The 22,131-nt window shown below is 33.5% G+C and overlaps 1 protein-coding gene across 1 annotated transcript in view; it reads left to right on the top strand.

The window, feature by feature from the left end:
• Positions 1-112: 112 nt before the first annotated feature.
• Positions 113-22,131, top strand: part of MIPOL1 (mirror-image polydactyly 1) — a 235,613-nt gene continuing 213,594 nt past the window's right edge. Inside the window, exons 1-3 of the mRNA XM_081829767.1 lie at positions 113-127; positions 258-363; positions 19,102-19,231. Of these exons, the coding sequence (XP_081685893.1) occupies positions 113-127; positions 258-363; positions 19,102-19,231 (251 nt within the window). The remainder of the gene's footprint in view (positions 128-257; positions 364-19,101; positions 19,232-22,131) is intronic.

Here is a 22,131-nt window from a genome sequence, read left to right as displayed (position 1 = left end):
ACCCAGTCACCCCATCCCTCCCACCCCACCCCCCACTCCAGAATGTTTTTATAATTTCTATATCATTATAGGTAATTATTACTTTATGAAATATCTTAAAATTTTAAATATTATGGGGTACCCCCTGGCGTTAACGTATTTAGGCAGTTAAATGTAATATAGAAGGGCTTAGAAAAAATAATTTCTACTTTGGGATTAAGTATATTTCTGCAAGAAATATTTCAAATAAGAATCTGTGTTTTTTCAATGTGTTTTAGCTTCAAGAAAAATTGTATAAAGAAGATAAGGAACAGAGAAAACTAAAGCTTAAGCTGGAACTCCAGGAGAAAGCAACAGAAGCTCACATTGCTGAAAAGACAGCAGGTATAGTAAATGAGTATTAACATATGGTCTTAAGAATCATACACAAGGTTATTATATGATGTGGCTTGGTGAATACTAGCATACTAGCTTATTTGCCAAAGGAGGGGAGGCTCTCTCTTTTTTTTTTTTTGGCTTCATAGAAAATAGGTGGCTTTAACATCCTGGTACTGGTATTAGTGAGAGCTTTACCTGTATTCATACTGATTTGGGCATTAAATGCATTGTTAACACCATGTCAATCCAATCACAAAAAGGTTGTTTGTTTTCTTGGAAGGGCCTGAACAAACAAGGGGAAATAATGATTACCAGTGCCTCTACCTTTCAACCAGCAGTTCAAATACCACTTATTGTTTTAGCTGGTTGAGAGGAAATACTTCTCTTCTGTGTGAAGATAGTCATATATTCATTGCCAGTGGAAACCTACATTTGATTAAAAAATCTGTTTTGTGCAATTAATAAATTTTCATCTGATGATGTGGATGATGATGGAGATAATATTTTCACTGGGAAGATTAAAATGAAAGGTTGCCAGAGTTTAAGATTATAAATGACTGCCTTAAATATGTTTTGGAGTCTATCTTTACTCACAGGTCTTTGCATGGAGAAATTTTTTTAATGTATCTGTGATATGTTACAGATAAGATCAGATGATTCTCAATAGTCTGTGACTCTCTTCCTCACACTGTTTTATGTTAAGGATAGAAATCTCGTAGTATAATAGAAATTAACATGCAGAGGCATTTTAAAGGTTACTTATTCTAACGTTTTTGTATCAGTTGGAATGATTTTAAGAAAAAATTGTATTTTGTGATTAGTTTGAAGTTATAATCATATTTTATGAGCTACATTAGGCTGGTTGCATATGTGGAAGAATTCTGGTATTTTGGGTCGGACACATTCACTGGTATAGCCTGTCTATGCGAAATAGAACTAAACATCACTATGAAAATAAAACCAAAATTACCATAAATAAATACTCCAGCTAAAATAACAAATTGTTGCTTTTCTGTTAATGTTAAACTACCATGAATTTTTTGTTTCTTATTTAGTGGAGAAATATGAGGCTAATATATTTTAAGGAAAATTAACAGTATATTTAAAATGAATAATTCAGATATAAATTTGGAACAATTTGGAAGTGTCTTGGTTTTTTATAATCAAATATGTATATACTAATTGCTAGGAAGGTATTAAAAGAAGTACATTTGTTTGAAGGAGTTTGCATCATAATATGACTGCATGTGCCTTACAGGAGTAATTTGGCAAAATTTAGGCCATTTAGGACATTTCACTGATGAAAAGCATGAATTGATATGTCTGCATAGATGATTTATGTCTTGGAGGGGAAAAGTCATTAAGCAGTATTATCTACTCTTAAAACTTTTGTATGATATAGCTAATCATCTACTTCAAATATTTACTTATTTGTATATATTTAAGACTTCCCTTTGAATAAATAGTATGAATCATGCATGCATAAATTGGAAAGAATTTGATTGCCTTATGATTATTGTTAATCAGATATTTCTTATTAATGATACAATATTATTTTAGTAAATGTTTGAAAAATGTTTAGTATTTTTTGGTAGCCTCCTAAATTGATAAAAATAGCAGTGCTATATAGTTTCTCTGGAACAAAGCAATCGAGTTAAAAGAGATACATCCAACCATTTAGTTACAAAAATGACAAAAATGAAAATCCTCTAAAGTTATTTAAAGTATAAATTTTCAATGTGTATCTTTTTAATGTTTCAGTCCTACTAAAAAAGATTAAAGATATTTTACTTGTGACATTAGAATCATCATCGTAATATGTCAAAATTTTTTTAAAAAACTGAATTGCTTAAGAAATCCATTGGTTTGCAACTATAAGAAATTCATTAAGTGATTCTTGATAGACTCATCATTTTTTCATATTTTCTCACACATATAGTCTTAAATAGCTTATTTTCTACCCAACTGGTAGTAAGTGTAGTCAAAAAGCAAAACATAGTAACAAAAACAACTATGTCAGTACCTTAATAGAAAGAGGAACATTATAGGAATATGATTACATGTGAAAAATATTTTCTTTAGTATCATATGGAAGGATAATAATCCATAAAATGAGAACAAAAAAAAATCCACATAAATATTGATGTTTGTTTCTTTCATTGCTTATTTTCATATTCAAAATAAAAAGTGTACTTGGTTAAGTATATTATAAATATGTACACACATTTATGTATTATGATGTACTTAAGCGGAAAATAAATGTTTAAAAATATCAAGATATCCCACCATTAGAAGAAATACATGCAAAAAATCTCTAACCATTGGAAATTGCAAATAAGATACAAAAATGTATGTTTATAGATTTTTCAAATAAAATGTTAATTAAAATACGAGGTCCTCAAAGGAAATAGGAGCCATTTCCTTGCAATATATGATACAAAGATTTATATGTAAGAATATTAATATCAGGGGCGCCTGGGTGGCTCAGTTGGTTAAGCGACTGCCTCCGGCTCAGGTCATGATCCTGGAGTCCCGGGATCGAGTCCCGCATCGGGCTCCCTGCTCGACAGGGAGCCTGCTTCTCCCTCTGACCCTCCCCCCTCTCATGTGCTCTCTCTCTCTCAAATAAATAAATAAAATCTTTAAAAAAAAAAAAAAAAGAATATTCATATCAGTATTTGTTAGGATAGCCAGAAAATTAAAATCAATTAAACACTAACAGAATGGTTAAATAAATTAAGATACGTTTATGCTGTCTGACATCATGCAATAACTAAAAACCATTTCTGAATAATATTTGGTGATATGAGAAGATCTTCACAACAACATTAAGTGAAAAGTAGGGGAAAACTGTATTTAAGTATCATATTGTTAAATATATTTATACATGTACATTATATGAAACAAAAGGCAAATTTGGGTAGTTATTAATAGATGTATTAATGTTTCAATTAAGTTTTCTGCACTTTCAAGTTTTCTGCAATGAGTATGGATTAGATTTAGTATTAGTACTACTATGATTAGAGATTAGTATTGCTAATCACTAAAGATGTGATTTTTTTAAAAAGTTGCTTGCTTTTGGGTGCCTGGGTGGCTCAGATGGTTAAGCGTCTGCCTTCGGCTCAGGTCATGATCCCAGCGTCCTGGGATCGAGTCCCGCATCGGGCTCCCTGCTCCTTGGGAGCCTGCTTCTCCCTCTGCCTCTCTCTCTGTCTCTCATAAATAAATAAATAAAAATCTTTAAAAAAAAAAAAAAAGTTGCTTGCTTTCTAATCTTAGGATGATTCCTGTGATAGGTTTGATATATAAAGACCACATAAACCAAAGTTTTATGAAATTTATATGATGGCTATGATCTAATCTTGTCATTTTACCTACGCCATTTTTGTTGTCTTTCAGATTTTCTGATTTGTTTTGTCTTTATGTGTATTACGTAACTTATGTATATATTTCTTCCCACCTGATTGAATATAAGAATAAGAATCTGGTGTAGTCGGGAGGCCTGGGTGGCTTAGTCAGTTAAGCGTCTGCCTTTGGCTCAGGTCATGATCCCAGGGTCCTGGGATCGAGTCCTGCATCAGGCTCCCTGCTCGGCGGGGAGCCTGCTTCTCCCTCTGCCTGCCGCTCCCCCTGCTTGTGCTCTCTCTCTCTCTTTGACAAATAAATGAAATCTTAAAAAAAAACAAAAATAATCTGGTGTAGTCAAAACCACATAAGTTCTCTGTGAGGCACATTGAAATAATGGGAAAACCAGAAGCCTTGGAATCAGATTGACCGAGGTTCAAATCACAGCTTTGATACTTAATACCAGCTGTGTGCCTTTGGGCAGGTTACTTATTAGCTTCTTCAGGTTTACTTTCTCCCATGTAAGATGTGAATATTAACTAATTTACCAGATAATTTTAAGGATTATAGATAATATATAAAAGCACCTAATATATAACTGGTACTCAGTAAGTTGTAGCTAATAGTAATATTGATTATTTCTATCTTTATAAAATTCTTAAATCTTTGATAATATCTGAAGTCATGGAAAGATTTTTGTTCTGTCTGGCTTTTAATTAAAAATGCATTTTACTTAAATGCGAATCCAAAATAAAAGAAATGGGATACAAAAGCTTTGGGCTTTAATCTAATGTATACCGATAATAAACCTTCATGTAAACTGTTAAAATAGTGTTATCCTCTTTCCTTTACTTCCTTGTTGGCTTCTACATAATGTGAATACTGTCACTCTGATGTGATCTCATGAGAGTTTGAAACTCAGTTTTTTCCTCTATTGTGATAAAATCTCAAATGGTTGACCCTTTTATCCTCCCCTTTTTTGACATCACCATCATTACTATTTTTATTAGGCACTTTTTAGGAACTAAGCTAATTTCTTTAAAAATCAAACAAGAAATATTTATTGAAGGGTCATTATGTACCAGGCATTGTGTTAGGCACTGGGTATACGCCAGCAAATAAGATAGATTTGGGATTTCAGACATTTCTTTTTGACTGCAATCACTTTTCACTCATAATACACTGTTGAAATAGGTAGTGATTAAATGTTCAGACTTTGGATTCAGACCTTTGTTCTAATCTTTTTACCACTTATCATGTGTAAGTGACAGCCTGACTAAGCTTTGGTTAAAACTTATAGGTTGCTGTGACATTTAAGTGAGATGCTGTTTATGAAATGCTTAACCCATAGAAGGCACTCAAGATGATGGTGTCATCATCTTGCTTTCTCAAGACTCCTTGAGATATACTCAAAGTGTACCTAATACTAAGTAACTATCCCATAACTATTTATATATGGTTTTGTTTCTCAAAGGATTGATACGTATTTCTTTTTTAAAAATAATTTATCAAGTATTTTTATTTCATTTATCTCCACAGTTTTCAGTTTCCCTTGATTTTAAGATTTAACCTTACTTAAAAAGTTTGAAAATATGAAAATTATTTTTTTAATCTTTACAAAAAAGAAAATAAAGGAAAAATATATAGTAAGTAGGTCTTACTTACTTAGCAAAAGCTGAAATGACCAGGTCATTCCCTATGTGTTAACACTGGAAAATCTCATTGGAGCTACTTAGGACTTTTTACTGTGTTTTAACTCACTAAATTGTACACGTAGATAAGATTATTTGAAAATCATTGACATATATGACCTTTAAATACTAGGGGATATTTTAGAGAAGCACAGCAGAAACATTGACTCTCTACTTTTTACTACTTCTTTTCATCTAAATAAAATGTTTAAACCACAAACACTTCAAAATTTGTTTTGAGTTTGACAGTGACAGTATTGTATGGCCTGTTGCAACCATTAATTTACTCTTAGGTCAGTAATGTAGTTATAAGTTTAAAAATAACTTGTTCAATTAAACCTTTTCAGTTTTCCTAAATAAGCTCAGTGGGCATTATGTTTAAATTTTATACATAAGAATATTTAGTTTTTTATGTTATTTTGTTATATTTAAAATATATTTCTTTAAAAGCCTTATTTTTTCTATTTCTTAAATGTTCACTTTAGAATCTCTGCTTTATATGTTAGTTATTTTTCTTTCTTGCATGTCATCCATTAAAGATTAGCTGTGGAAGGTTGGAGCATGGAGAGATTATGAATGACAGAACAACTCCTGTAGAATAATAATCAGTTTTTGGTATTTAATGCTGTTTGACTTTTGCAGACACATTTCTTATTAACCTTTGGTACAAAGAGAAATCCAGGTTCCTGATATCTCATGGAGAAGATGAATTTGAGATCCTCTTCCAATTAAACTGAAATAAGGCCAATATTGGGTTTTAGCCAAAGAACTCCTTAGTTCCTAAGTCTTGTGTTTATAAATCTCTCTCTCTCTCTCTCCATCCATCTATCTATCTTAGTTACATTTTACATATAATTCAGTGGCTACATAATTTGCTTATCTTGCTGTACTGATTCTGCAAGCATTTAATCTGCTTTTTACAGCTTAGCTCTTTAAACATAGATTCTTTTCTCTGCGCCCAAATTTAGACTGATATTTTATAAATTAAAAAAAATATTGTCAAGCTCTTCTTATTACAGAGAATGTTCATTTGTTTTTGGTAGGAAGGAGAGGAGTTTAATTGTAATTGCCCAAAGCATCAGAACATAGAATCCGTGAAACTTTCAACTTAAGTTTTTCTAGGTTAACATATAAATGTTAAAAGTATAGATATATAACCATTATAGCAAATACATTAAGAGACTACAACCAATTAACATTGAAAAATAAAAGTTGTGTCATAGAACACATTTACATTGTTCTCTTTTCAAAAAAAGTATTTATTACTGTATACCATATCTCAGATGATATTGACCATCTAATGATTAAGAACAAGAGTGAGGGACGCCTGGGTGGCTCAGTCGTTAAGCGTCTGCCTTCGGCTCAGGTCATGATCCCCAGTCCTGGGATCGAGCCCCGAGAAGCCTGCTTCTTCCTCTCCCACTCCCCCTGCTTGTGTTCCCTCTCTCGCTGTGTCTCTCTCTGTCAAATAAATAAAAAATCTTAAAAAAAAAAAAAAAAAGAACAAGAGTGAGTTTTATATATCAGAGGAAGATAATGTAATACTTACTTTTAAAAAATAATATGTTAGAATACTATTTTTCTGTGTATATAATGGGCATTACTAAAATATGATAGCCTGTAATCTAACACTGAAATGTATTCACAGTATTATAATGGAGAAATACATATAGATAGATAGATAGATAGATAGATAGATAGAGAGATAGAGAGATAGATAGATTTTTTCTTTTTTTTTTTTAAGATTTTATTTATTCATTTGAGAGAGAGAGAGACAGAGACAGAGAGAGCACAAGCAGGGGGAGAGGCAGAGGGAAATGGAGAAGGAGACTCCCCGCTAAGCTGGGAGCCCAACATGGGGCTTGATCCCAGGACCTGAGCTGAAGGCAGATGCTTACCCATCTGAGCCACCCAGGTATCCCTATATGGATTTTTTCATATCCACATCATCTTTTAATTTGGAAGGAAAAAGGATTTCAAGAATATGACCAGTTGTTTCAGATAAAAACAAAAAGCCCAATTCTGTGAAATATAGCAGTTAGAAATTCTGATGGGGTGGAATATTGATTATATTATCATCTTTGGCTGCAGAATCCTGTGGGTGTAAATCAGGATTAATTATGATGAGTGCCACGTGAAATAATGCTTGAGGGTAGAGTATGGCCAATTTTGTAAGCTCTTTCCCTAGGAAAGTTTGTAATTTTTTTGGAAAAAACAAACATTGAGTAAACAAAGAAAGCATTATGCATAAAAATAACCAACAATTGAAATATTTAATTAGGTCTGGTATACTATGAAATTTACCCTGGTGTCAAGCAGTTGAGAGCATATCATCTAATTAGAATAACAGAAAAATTTTCAGAAAATGATTCTTAAGACTTTTTCCATATGTTTAGTTAATTCTGAAGAAGAAATGATCTTGGAAAAATTTTAGATAGCAGTTATATTTTATAGAATTTTCATATTGATATTTAATTAAAATTTAAAGTAGATATTTTATGCAGAAAGTAAGTTGAGTACCTCTAAAAATTGTATTTCAAAAGTGCATAAAATAATTGATATTGGTTTTAATACTTCTGGGATAAGCTTATCTCTCACAATAACATTTTTAGCTCTAATATCAGATATTAAATGTTTGAATGTAAATAGGATATTCTTAGAAAATATTCTTACATACTCTGAGTTTTCTGTACTAAGTACATGTATATAATAATTCAGGGTTTTGCAAAAAAAAAGTTCTTATTTTATAGTTTTGCTACTAAAACTTACTATTTGTGTATTTTTCTAATTAATTTTTTACAGTTTCCATACTGTTGATAAGTATATATGTACCAGCAGCTTTACAGAGGAAAATTTGAAAGTGTGTATTAAGAGCTTAAGAAGCTGATACTTAATGCAGTAACCATACTTCTAGGAATTTGCCTCAGTAATTAGCTATGTATATACATAGAGATTTGCATACAAAGATGTTCATTACAGTATTATTTATATAGTGAATAAATGAGAACAGTGTAAAATCTAATACTAGGAATATCTTAGTTCCTTCAAATATGGCATGTCCAAATGATAAAATCCCATGTAGTATTTCATATTTTTTTTTTTTTAAGATTTTATTCATTTATTTGAGACAGAGAGAATGAGAGACAGAGAGCATGAGAGGGAGGAGGGTGAGGGGGAGAAGCAGACTCCCTGCCGAGCAGGGAGCCCGATGCGGGACTCGATCCCGGGACTCCAGGATCATGACCTGAGCCAAAGGCAGTCGCTTAACCAACTGAGCCACCCAGGCGCCCGTAGTATTTCATATTTTTGAAGAATACTGAAGAATATAGGAATATATTGTGTTTAAGTATACACAGAAAGTTACAAGATTATGTAAAATATTTCTGTCTCTATATTTTTACAATGAGCCTGTATTATTTTAATCAGAAAAGGTTATTTACAAAATAATCACATAAAATGTTGAACATTCAAATACAGCTTTAGAAAAAATAGTCTGGTCTGTAAAAGGAAAAATAGAGGCATCAAACTACTTGGAGTAGGTTGGTTAATTTTCTATTGGTGTAGGACATTTACCATCTATGTTTAAATTTCCAATAACTGATTTATTCAAAGAGAGAAATTATAATTTCTAAGGAAATTAAAAGAGGTAGTGTAATGTTTATGGTTCTGGAATATATGGTGGTTTCATAAAACACTAGCATATTTGCAAGGAATCCATTTAACAGGTAAAGCAGTAGATACCCAGAAAATCTGAAATTCTTTCAAATATAAAAAAAGACCTGTCTTTCATAAAACTGTTATCTATATTTGTTACTTAGAATTTTGGAACATGAATTGTAATCAGTGATTATTTTATATGTTTCAAATCTTGATGATATCTTTTTCCTTTGCTTTAGTTCAGCCTTTTCTATTTCTATAACTACCTTGAGGGTGTTAACAAATGGATTCTTTTTCTTGGTAAATGTCTATCCTCCAAATTATGTTATTTAGAGAATCATGATCCAGTGTTTAAACTAGAATGTTTTCCAATACACTACCTCACTTCTATTGTATTTTAAAAGTAGTATGAGAAGTGTAGAATATGGGATTGTCAATAGACTTGGGTTCTACTAAGAAAATATGTACTCTGTCTTGACTCAATAAACTCATACTTAGTATGGTTCAGCTTCTTCATATTTACTTTTGCCCATATTAGAAAACAATTAGCTTACTAAACAAATTTGAGTATTTGGTGTTGCGGGGGGGGGGGGTGATCCTCTCAGAATCTTCCTCGAATTTGCCTAGGAATTATAGGATATTTGATAACCATGTTTAAAAATGGAGATATCCAAATATTATTGTAAACACCCAATGATTTGTTTTACCTACAATATAAGTATTTTACTTGGTTGGCTTACATAGTAGCTAATAATATTTGTTAATGTAATTTAACTGCTGTGAACCTTTACTGAACAAATATTGAAATTTATTCAAGTCAAAGAAAGAGAATCTCTAATGACTTTTGTTAAAGCTTCTATTTAATAGTTAAGGAGAAAAGTTTGTATGACATACGAGATGCAATTAACAGTAGATTTTACATTTAATAAAAAGAAAGAAGCATGCGTATTTGCTTTATTCATTCCATCATAATTTGCATTAGAGCTGTGGGTGTTTAATGAGCAAATTCCAACTAAAATGCTATATTGATTTTCTACTGAACTTTGTAATAGTCATCTACCTTGGAAAAGCTCAGTGTTTACAATTAAGTTTTCTTTACTAAAAATGTTTGAGGGTTGCATATTGATCCTTTGAAAGTACTGAATTCTAGAAAGAATCAGGTTTTTCATAATCAAATTTCACATGTAACTTAATAGATGTTTAAAAATTAATTTTGGAAATACTTCTTAGCATTTATAAAATGTGTAATCAGATTTTATGTGTGTGTGTTTTATGTTACTTTAAAACCTAACCTTAGAATACTCAGAAGGCAATCTCCTTTAAATATACACATTATTTACCTCTTTAGAGTTGATAGCATTATAGAGGGGAAAAAAATGTTTTCTCTTGATTAACACAGGACTAAATAAGCCCTTGGTGTAAAGTGTTTAAGTATAGAGATATCCATACTTAACTCTTAAAGCCCTTAACATTGCTAGTCTTACCTCTTTCATTAAAGTGTTATTGTATATAAAGTAGAACACAGCTTACATTAAAAGTCACTTTATAAACATCTCATCACACTTTACAGAAGTGATAGGAAGCCTGTTGGCATTTAAAGTTTAGTAATTAGTATTTTAATCTTTTGATATGTCAGAATATTTCAGGACATGACACACATGTTTATCTGTACTTAGATCACTGTGCAGCATCATTTTGTCCATCCTATCTGACCTACAAATTAGAAGTGGGTTGATGTTTTGTTTTTTTTAGAAGTGTTTAAATTTTTTTTCATTGCTATATAGTTGATACCTGTTACATTAGTTTCAAGACAGCATAGTGATTCAACAACTCTACATGTTATGCTTTGCTCACCACAAGTAGAGCTACCATCTGTCACCATACAACACTATTAAATACCATTGACTACGTTCTCTATGCCATACCTTTCATCCTTAATGACTTTTCCATTCCATAGTTGGAAGTCTGTATCTCCCACTCTCCTTCACACATTTTGCCCATTCCCCCATTTCCTCCCCCTTTGGCACCCACTGGTTTATTCTCTATATTAATGGGACCATTTCTGTTTTTTGTTTATTTTTTTCTAATTTTGTTTTGTCTTTAGATTCTATGTACAAGTGAAATCATATGGTATTTGTTTTTCTCTGTCTGATGTGTTTCACTCAGCATAATAGTACCCTCTAGGTCCATCCATGTTGTCGCAAATGGCAAGATTTCATTCTTTTTTATGGCTGAAAAACAGTCCATTGTGTATATATACCACATCTTCCTTATCCATTCATCTATCAGTGGACACGTGGGCTCCTTCCACATCTTGGCTTTTGTAAATAATGCTGCAACAAACATAGGAGTAGAAGTGAAGCAGAAGTGTTTTATAATATAAAATTTTTAAAATATCTTAGAATATTGTGATATTTGCTACAAATTATTATGTCATTATGGTGTACAGTATACGATATAGAATGGGTTCTAAATAATTTTTCTTTCAATTCCCATGTATAATTTTTGAATGCCAACAAAATATATACACATATGTATATATGTATATGTGTGTGTGTGTATTAGGTATACATACATGTATATAAATGATCCAAATTAATCAAAATCATCTTTTTAATATGTCTAGAAATGAAGCCACGTTGGGCATCTGTGGATTGAGAGTGGAGATGGTGGTGGTGCCGTGGAACCAATGTTTGTTGAGAATCTACTTATTTGGCCAAGACCTTTCATATATTATCTCAGTTAATTTTTCCCTAACAGCCGTAAATGGTGGTATCATATACATTTTATGCACCTGAACTGAGACTAAAATAATTTAAAAATATGGAAAAACAGGTTTAGTAAAGTAGTAACTTTAGTATGTTGACACTTCGGATCTGAATCAAAGCCCATATTCTTCCTAATACACTATGTCGCTTTCTCTAAGCTGTTATGAGTATCCTTCCTGGAAGGAAATTGCATACAATTATCAGGGGGAATTAAAACTCATTATTGTGGGGGCGCCTGGGTGGCTCAGTTGGTTAAGCGACTGCATTCGGCTCAGGTCATGATCCTGGAGTCCCGGGATCGAGTCCCGCATCGGGCTCCCTGCTCGGCGGGGAGTCTGCTTCTCCCTTTCCTTCTGACCTCTCCACCACTTGTGCTCTCTCTCTGTCAAATAAATAAAATCTTAAAAAAAGAAAAAGGGGCGCCTGGGTGGCTCAGTTGGTTGGGCGACTGCCTTCGGCTCAGGTCATGATCCTGGAGTCCCGGGATCGAGTCCCGCATCGGGCTCCCTGCTCGGCGGGGAGCCTGCTTCTCCCTCTGACCCTCCCCCCTCTCATGCTCTCTGTCTCCCATTCTCTCTCTCAGATAAATAAAAAAATCTTTAAAAAAAAACAACTCATTATTGTGTACTACATTTATGGGCAGAAGTTTCCTTCAAAATGGCACAATGAATTGATACATGGCGGCAGAATAGTATAGCTACAGAAAGCCAATAGCACCAATGATACTACCTTAAAAAAAACAAAACACCTATGAAAGTTGTGCTGGAAAGTACTGGTTCTTCCAAAAGCTGTGTTCATAACAAGAATTTCTTAACCTTATCTAACTGTTGATTAAAAGCATTTGATTTTATGCAAGTGGATATCCAGTTGTTTAGCACAGTTTGTCATGGAGTTTGTTTATCCATTCGTTTGTTGATTGAAATTTTTGTTTCTAGTTTGGGGCTATTATAAACAAAGATGCTATGAATATCTCTGTGTAAGTCTTTGTATGGACATATGCTTTAATTTGTCTGGGATCAATACCTGTGAGTGAAATAGCTGAGTCTTACGGTAGGTGTATGTTTAACTTTTTAAGAAACTGACCAACTGTGATTGCACTATCCTGCATTCCCATAGGCAGTGAATGAGGGTTCCAGTGGCTCTCCCTTCTTCCCAGCATCTTTAATCATGCTTTCATTCTAACCTTTGTGATAGGTATGTGATGGTTATCTTGTAGTTTTAATTTGCATTTCTCTAATGACTAAAGATGTTGAGCACCTTTCCTTGTGCTTCTTTATCATCAGTATGTCTGCTTTGATAAAGTGTCTAAGGCTTTTGCCCATTTTTTTTTTAAAGATTTTATTTATTTATTTGACAGAGAGAGACTCAGAGACAGAGGGAACACAAGCAGGGGGAGTGGGAGAGGGAGAAGCAGGCTTCCCGCCGAGCAGGGAGCCCGATGTGGGGCTCCATCCCAGGACCCTGGGACCATGACCTGAGCCGAAGGCAGACGCTTAATGACTGAGCCACCCAGGTGCCCCAGCTTTTGCCCATTTTTAATTGGGTTTTTTTGTTTTCTTATTTTTGAGGTTTGAGAGTTTTAAAAATTATTTTCAGGATGCAAGTCTTTTATCAGATATATGCTTTGCAATTATCTTTTTCTATCTGTGGCTTCTCTTTTAATTTTCTATCCGTGTCTTTTGAAGAGTGGAGATTTTTAATTGAGTTAAATTGAAGCCCAATTTATCAATTTTTAAAAATGGGTTATATACTTCGGTACTATAGTTAAGAAAGCTTCACCTACCTAAATTCACGAAGGTTTTCTCCCAGAACATTTATAGTTTTAGGTTTTGTATTCATCTTGTGGAATGAAAGGTTATTTTACCTTTAAAAAATTAATAAAAATTATTGAGCGCCTGGGTGGTTTAGTCGTTAAGCGTCTGCCTTCAGCTCAGGTCATGGTCCCTGGGTCCTGGGGTCGAGTCCTACATCAGGCTCCCTGCTCCACGGAGAGCCTGCTTCTCCCTCTCCCGCTCCCCCTGCTTGTGTTCCCTCTCTCACTGTGTCTCTCTCTGTCAAAAAAATAAATAAAAAATTTTTTTAAATTAATAAAAATTACTAAAATAACAAACTAAGAAGAGAAAAATTAATCACATTCAAGGCCACACCACCTTCTTGTTTCAACTCTTATACTATAAATAAGTGTTCTAGTTGTAGCTTATTTAGCGTTAGATTTACTTCATTTTTGTGCCTTTTATTAGTGATTTCACTGTTTCAAACAGCCCCCAAGTGTAGTGCTGAAATACAATCTAGTGTTCCCTGAGTACCAGAAGGCTATGTTGTGAGTTACGGAGAAAATATGTGTATTAGGTAAGTTTTGTTCAGGCATGAGTTACAGTGCCTTCGGCCATGGATTCAATGTTATTAAATCAAAGTATATGTTAAACAAGTGTCTTTAAACAGAAACACACATAAAACAGGGTTATGTATTAGTTGGTTGACAAAAATATTAGTCCGTTTCAGTTGATTAATTTTTTGTCATTATGGGTCCTAATTTTGGTGCTTGTTTGCATGCCTGTCAATTGGATGCCATGATGAATTTTACCATTTTGGAAGCTATTTTGTATTCTTATAAAATATTTTTGAACTTTCTAATCAGATGTACTTATGTTTTTTGGAAACGGGTCTCTCCTTTTGGGTCATGTTTTAAAGATACGCTAGATGTTACCAGAGCAGTGTTTAGGGTTGATTAATCCCCACTGCTGAGGCAAGACTCTTCTGAGTACTCTATGCAGTACCTTATGAATCTTGAGGTTTTCTGATCTGGCTGGTGGGAACAACATGCATTATTTTTGGTTTTCTGGAGCCCAGGGCACTGTTGCCTCTAATCCTTTCAGGTGGTTCTTTCCCCTGTATGGAGTAGTTTACTCACAGGTACACTCAGTATTCAACTGACATTTTGAGGAAGACCCTGTGTACAACTCCAAAATTTTCTTTCTTTGCAGCTGTTTTTTCTCTTATAGTCTCTCTTGTGAATTCCGGCTGCTTTGGTTTCTCCAGATTATATCTCTGCCCTCCCAAATTGTGGAATCAGCTGGGTTCCTCCTTGATTCTTCCCTTCCTGTGCCATATTCTGGAATTCTGTGTATTAAGCTGGGCTAATCATAGGGCTCAACTCATTTGTTTGTTTCCTCAGGTCACTGTTGTTTGTTTCCTTACAGTCTTGAAAGCTGTCATCCTAAATATTTTGTCCATTTTTAAAAATTGTTTTGGGGCACCTGGGTAGCTCAGTCAGTTAAGCAGCGTCTGCCTTTGTTTGGCTCAGGTCATGATCCCAGAGTTCTGGGATCAAGCCCCTGCATTGGGCTCCCTGCTCAGCAGGGAGTCTGCCTTTCTCTCTCTCTCTGCCCCTACCCCCGAGTGCATGTGCACACTTTCTCTCTCTCTCTGTCAAATAAATAAATAAAATCTTTTAAAAAATTGATTTAAGTGGAAGGACAAATCCAAATCCTGTTACTCCATCTCGACCAGAAGGACAAGTCTCTGTTGCTTAAAATTTAATCTTAACATGTACCTTCAGAAATTTTATCATACATACTAACTTTTCTCTACTCTTAATATTTTTCTTTAAATCAGCTCAACTTTTTAACTAGATAAATGTATTTTTTAATGTAGTGTTTCTTATTTAGTTTTAACATCTAAACATAGAAGTACACCAATAACTGTGCAGTTTTATGAATCTCAGAAAGTGTGAACAAACTATGTAACCAGCACCCAGATCAAGAAACCAAATATCACCAATTATCCCAGAAATGTCCCTCATCCTCCCTTTCAGTACTCCTTCCAAAAGGTAATCATTATCCTAAGTTTAATAACTAGGTCATTCTTTTGTGTTTTTGAACTTTAGATAAATGAAGTAATAGAAAGTTACGTTCGTAGGGGCATCTGGCTCAACAATGTGTTTTGGTAACTTAGAGAAATTTAAAATTTAATTAGACATTAAATTAAATGACACTAGGAGACATTATAGGCCTAATATACCCGTTACATTTTTGTAATATACATTAAAGTGATACATAACTGTTAAAAACCGTGTTTTGCAACCTGTATTTTATGTAACATTGTCCTGGAGGGAACATGGTGATAGGTGATGCTGGGAAGGTAACCTAGAACTGGACTCTAGTTTTCCTTGAATGCCAGGCTGAGACCGTTTTTTTTTTTTTTGCCTTGAAATCTATGTAGCAGCAGCAAGAAGAGTAACCTGTTTATCCTAAGGTTTTAAGAAAATCATACTGCTGATATATTGAGAGATGCTTAGTGAGGTCACCTGTCCTATTTTTCTCTTCTCTAAAATTTATTCAGTACATGCTTAGCTCTTGGGTTCTCTTATTTTACCCTTTTTGTTATGAATTGAATCCATTTTCTTTTTCTTTTTAATTTTATTGCCCTTACTTTGGTTCAGGATTTCATTATTTCTTACCTGAACTGTTACAGTAATCTACGATTGGGTCAAGGGGCACACACAATCCAACCTGCAACTTTCTGCTGACCCCTGCATCTTCCACATACACTCTATATGCCAACTTGTGGGTGTTTCCTTCTAAAGCACAGATTTGATCAAATTGTTTCTATTCTAGAAGTCTTTTAATGTAATATCTAAACTCTAGGATGGCATATATATGTATATTTACTTCTGCGTAGCTTTACTTTCAAGGAATGGGCCATTTATATGGGTTATTGAAGTGAATTCTTGCTTAGATTACTCCTCTAGTCTCCTGACTAGTCTCTGCTTCTATGCATGCCCACCTCCAGACTATTTCTCACTCAGAAACCAGAATTCCTTTTCAGACTTCCACCATATAAATGTGATGCTGTCTTTTCCTTGCTCAGGACACTCCCATTGGCTACCATTATAGGCTACCATTATAGTTAGATGATACCTAAAATCCTTGCTATGGATCACAAGGCCCATTGTGATCTCCCAGAGCTCTCACCCTTTATCACTGCTTCAGACACATTGGCCTTACTGCTGTTCCTCTAACACTTTCAGGACCTTTGTATTACTTTTTATTCTGCTTATTAGTCTACTTTCAAATATATAGATATATATGGCTTCTCTTCCTTTATTTACATGTGCTGAAATGTCATTTATTTAAAAAGCGCTTTTCTGGCCACCTTTCCTAAATTAGTTTATTCTTTTCCCATGTTCCAAATCATTCTTTTTTTCTCTCACACACCCTTATTTTCTTTCAAAACCTTTACTTCTATCTGTCTAACTATCTGCCTGTTTAATTTTGGCCCTGCTTTCTCTCTGCTGTCTGTCTCTCTATAATAGAATGTATACATCTCCAGGAAGGTAAGGACTTTTAAGAACACGGTAGTCATACTACTTAAAACTGGATGGGTGACTGCCACAGGAATTTCATAAATATTTGATGAAAGAATAAATTAATGAATGAGTGAAGAAATGAATGAATATATTTCTCTTCCCTTAGGCTCACTTTCTTGAAAATGGTTTTGACTTTACTTATTTATTTTTTTTAAAGATTTTATTTATTTATTCGACAGATAGAGAGCACAAGTAGGCAGAGTGGCAGGCAGAAGGAGAGGGAGAAGCAGGCTCTCTGCTGAGCAGGGAGCCGGACGTGGGGCTCGATCCCAGGACCCCAGGATCATGACCTGAGCCGAAGACAGCCGCTTAACTGACTGAGCCACCCAGGTGCCCCGAAAATGGTTTTGACTTTAGCTTTGCCGTTGCATGTTCCATTTTGTATTCTACTATGGAAAAGATATAGATGATTTACTCTTGGGGTTTTTTTCTTTTCAACCAGTTATAATTTAAATAATACAAGAATAACTCTTGATTAGCTATGCATTAATCTGTGACAAATGTTAGCAAAAACCCAATGTTTTGTAAACTAAAAGAACATTTCAAACATCTTTCCTAAGTTTATTTTGTGGTTTGACAGTGTAAGTAAAATTTGGTCAGTGATCTAGGTATTTGAGCCCCTTTTTGTCTAACATTGCAGTGATATTTTAAAAGTTATATAAGAATTGTGTAAGACTGTTGAATCACAGACCTGTACCTCTGAAACAAGTAATACGTTATATGTTAAAAAAAAGAAGAAGATAGTAGGAAGGGAAAAATGAAGGGGGGGAAATCGGAGGGGGAGACGAACCATGAGAGACTATGGACTCTGTGAAACAAACCGAGGGTTCTAGAGGGGAGGGGGTGGGGGGATGGGTTAGCTTGGTGATGGGTATTAAAGAGGGCACATACTGAATGGAGCACTGGGTGTTATATGCAAACAATGAATCATGGAACACTACATCAAAAACTAATGATGTAATGTATGGTGATTAACATAACATAATAAAAAAACTTCAAAAAAAAATAAAATACAACATGAGGCTACCAAAAAAAAGTTATATAAAATTTCAGGTAGAAATTATGCTTGAGAAATGACAATTTCAGATAACATCAAAGCTCTCTAGGTAGTGCTGCACAAATCTAGATGAGACCATTTGTATTACGATGTATATAAACGATGCTCTCTGGAGATGCGCAGTGCTAAAGAGCTCACCTCTGCCCGTTTGCTTGATCCCATTTCTTTCCTTTTCTTCCACTATGCTACTGACATAACTACTGTCCTGAAGTTGATGATTTTCATTGCCATGCTTGTTTTAATATTTTTACTAATTGTGTTTGTCCATAAATGATAGGTAGAGTTGTTTTGCCTTGGACCTTGCAATTTTTGCCATAATTTTATTCTTGAAATGTGTCCAGCTAATTCATTTTAAATGTTGTATTGTATTCCATTTTGAATGTTTAGTAATTTTTTAATTCTTGCTCCTGTTATTGGACATTTAGGTTATTTCTAAGTTTTTGCTGTTATATAATGCTGCAGTAAGCATTTTTTTATACATGTTTCCTTGTGCACATGTGCAAGAATTTCTCTAGGCTGCATACCAAATAGGAGATTTGCCAGGTTATAGGCAAATCTTTAACTGTAATAAATATTGCCAAATTACTCAATGACTGTAGAAATATATACACCTATCTGCAGTGTATGTGAGAGTTTCCTTTATTTCACAAGCTCACGGTATTTATTATTTGACCTTTTAATTTGTGTTTTTATGGGTATGAAATGTATTTCAATTTTGTAGTAGCTTTTAAAAATGTTTTTTCAAGGATTAATTGATACTAATTTAATTTAGTAAAATAACAAAATTGTTTTTCTTTTTGCTAAAAGTATGCATTTTTAAATTTTCTCTAATTAATTATGGATTATATATTTTGGTAGCTCTGGTTGAAGAAGTGTATTTTGCACAGAAGGAACGTGATGAAGCTATTATGTCTCGACTGCGGTTAGCCAATGAGGAGAGAGATGAAGCAATTGCACGAGCCGAGCATATGGAAATGTCTCTAAAAGTGTACGTATACATTTAAAACTATATGTGACTTCTGGAGCATTTATAAAGTGCATGCATTATGTGGTAGTTACATATTAAGAAAAGTTACTGATTGTTATATGGTTCACCAGTAAATTTCATATTCCCACAGTCATGCTGTAGTAGTTTGCATGTCAGGGATAACAGTCAAAAAAAGGAGGGGTGAGGGGGAATACACAGCACTCTCTGTACAATTACTCTCTTTACTTCTTCATAGCCTACTGTTGGTATACTTACTCTACCTTCCTTTGCGATGCCTCTTTTCTTCCCTCTTTTAGTATCACTTTCTTGATTTATTTAAACCATGTAGGTTCTTTCACTGCTCTCTGCTTAATATGCTCATTCCTATTCATCACTACTTTTTACTTTTATTAGGTGTAGCATAAAATATAATGACACTTGAAATAGGGTAGAGCCTGAGAATCTACATTTTTAACAAGCAACCTAGGTGATTCTGATATAGGTAAATAATGGACCACACTTAGATAAATAATGCTCTAGAAATTCTCCAATTTTAATGTGATCACTTGGGAAATCTTTTTAAAATGCTCATTCTCATTCAATAAGTATGGAGTGGAGCTGAAGATTCTGTTTTTCTTCAAGTTCCCTGATAATGTAAATGATGCTAGTCTAAGGAGTCAGATTTAGGTAAAGGCTCTAGAGCATCTAGAAATATACTACTTGTAAGATAGGTACAGTGTAGTAATGTAATATTTTATGATGATCCATCAATATACTTATTGAGTGTTTGCTCTGCCCGACATTGTGCTAGGCTCCATGGGGGATTACAGTAAAGTACTAATTAAAACATTGTTCATTAGGGAGACAAAAAGTCATTAAATAATTAACATGACAGTGTTCAAGTTGTGATTAGGTAATGTGGTTTGTTTTTTGTTTAGATTAATGGCTTCATTTTTTTTGAAAACTGATACTCATTATAAGGCGTTAAACTCATTGAATAATAGAAATAAAAAAAAAAAATTTACCTGAATTCCCCAGTGCCTACTCCCAAATAACTATCTTTATCAATAGAGAAACATTATTCCAAACATTTTCTTTGCTTATATAGTTAAATACTATTATCTACAAGAATGGATGGTTGATGGTTGGTGGCTGAGTGGATGTATACATAGAATTAATTTGAGAAAAATCAAATAATTCTCTACATATTGTTTTATTTGAGAGGCAATATAATGTAGAGGTTAACAGCACAGAATCCAGATCAGACATCTGTATTTGAATGGACAAATTACTCAGAGTCTCTGGAATTCAGTTTTTTGCCTACAAAATGGGTAAATAGTACCTACTTTGTGTAAGTTGTTACGAGGACTAAATGATTTAATAAATATTGAAAAGTACCTGGTTCATAGCTGGTGCTGTGTGTTTTTTGAATTTGGGAGTAATAATCAATTGAAGTGAAACTAAAGAAAATTTTGAACCTCATGCAAAGTCTACTTCATACAGTAAGATGTATTAATTCCCCAAAGATCCTTCAAAATTTAAGAAAAGAGGCTGAAAAACATTCAGGTTTTGGAATCATCAATTCTTTTCAGTTTTTTGAAATTTGCGGTGTTTCGGTTAAACAGTATCATTTGACTTTCAGCTATGAAGTAAGTTTTAAACTCCTTTTTTTCTTTATTAATTCTAGTTATAAAATCTTTGTAAAAATTGTATTAGATTCTATAGCCAAAATGTCCCCCTCTTGTTTAATTTTGATTTTATATTTAAAAGGACTGAATAATCATTATCTGCAACTTTTTTCATACATGACATTTTTATACCTGATTTCTTTATTTTGGGAAATCCCTGGGTAACTGAATTTCATTTTCAGTTTTTTGAGGAAGGGCTAATAAATACTTTATTCTCAGATTTAGCATGCTTCAAACTGGCTTTGTGTTATTCTTATATTCAAATTGCTTATGAATAAAATTATTGAGTTAAGTTTTTTTTTATTCTAAACATTATAAAAATGTTACTCTATTTTTTGACATTGAGTTTGGCTAAAAAGAAGTCCAGTTACAGGTTTTTTTCCCTTACTTATATGTGACTTGTTTTTGTTTTTGTTTTTTTTTCTGCCTGAAGGATTCTTTGTTCTTAGAAGAACTTAATCATAGTATTTGTTTTGATTCTTCTTTAATAACATAGTTGGAACCCACAGCATGCCTCTCTAAGGACTATTTGATTCTTGTTTTATTTCATGAAAATTTTAGATTTGTGAATTTTGTATTCTATTTGTTAGGCTGTTTTAGAGACTCTAGTTATTATTGGGGTACCTTTGTCTTTATGTATTATCTATTTAATAATTATTTGAATCCCTCTCTTTTTCTCTGCATTCACTGTGATCATCTCAAGCCTTTTCTTTATATTAGTAATTCCAATTGTTTGGTGTCTTGCAGTGGACCATGGGCTCACTCTACCTGTTCTTGTGTATATCCGGATTCCATGGAATATTACTTTTGGGCTTTTACTTGTTCCATTGGTGTAGTGCAAAATGGCCTGCTCTGGTGCTTCTTCCTTCCTTTGTAAAGATTCTTCTGTAATACAGGCTTCTTCTGTTCAGGAATGATTTTACTTTTCTCTGGGCTATCTATACAATTCATTAGTCTCTCAGGTTATTTCCAAGCTGTGTGGTGTTAGTGAAAAATTCTCAGGATTTGGTGAGCTCACTCTCTTTTCTCCATACCTGTTTTTATGTGTAAAAGGAAAAGTTCGGTGAACCTGGCCCAAATCATTATATGTCTACCCTACTTTTATTTTTTTTTTTATTTTTATTTTTTTTTTATTCTTATGTTAATCCCCATACATTACATCATTAGTTTTAGATGAAGTGTTCCATGATTCATTGTTTGTGCATAACACCCAGTGCTCCATGCAGAATGTGC

This window comes from Leptonychotes weddellii, chromosome 9 (genome assembly GCF_054177405.1).
Source record: "Leptonychotes weddellii isolate Sample4059 chromosome 9, ASM5417740v2, whole genome shotgun sequence".
In the NCBI taxonomy this organism is placed as follows: Eukaryota; Metazoa; Chordata; class Mammalia; order Carnivora; family Phocidae; genus Leptonychotes; species Leptonychotes weddellii.
The sequence above is the reverse complement of the archived record's forward strand: the minus strand, read 5'-3'. Positions and strand labels throughout refer to the sequence as shown.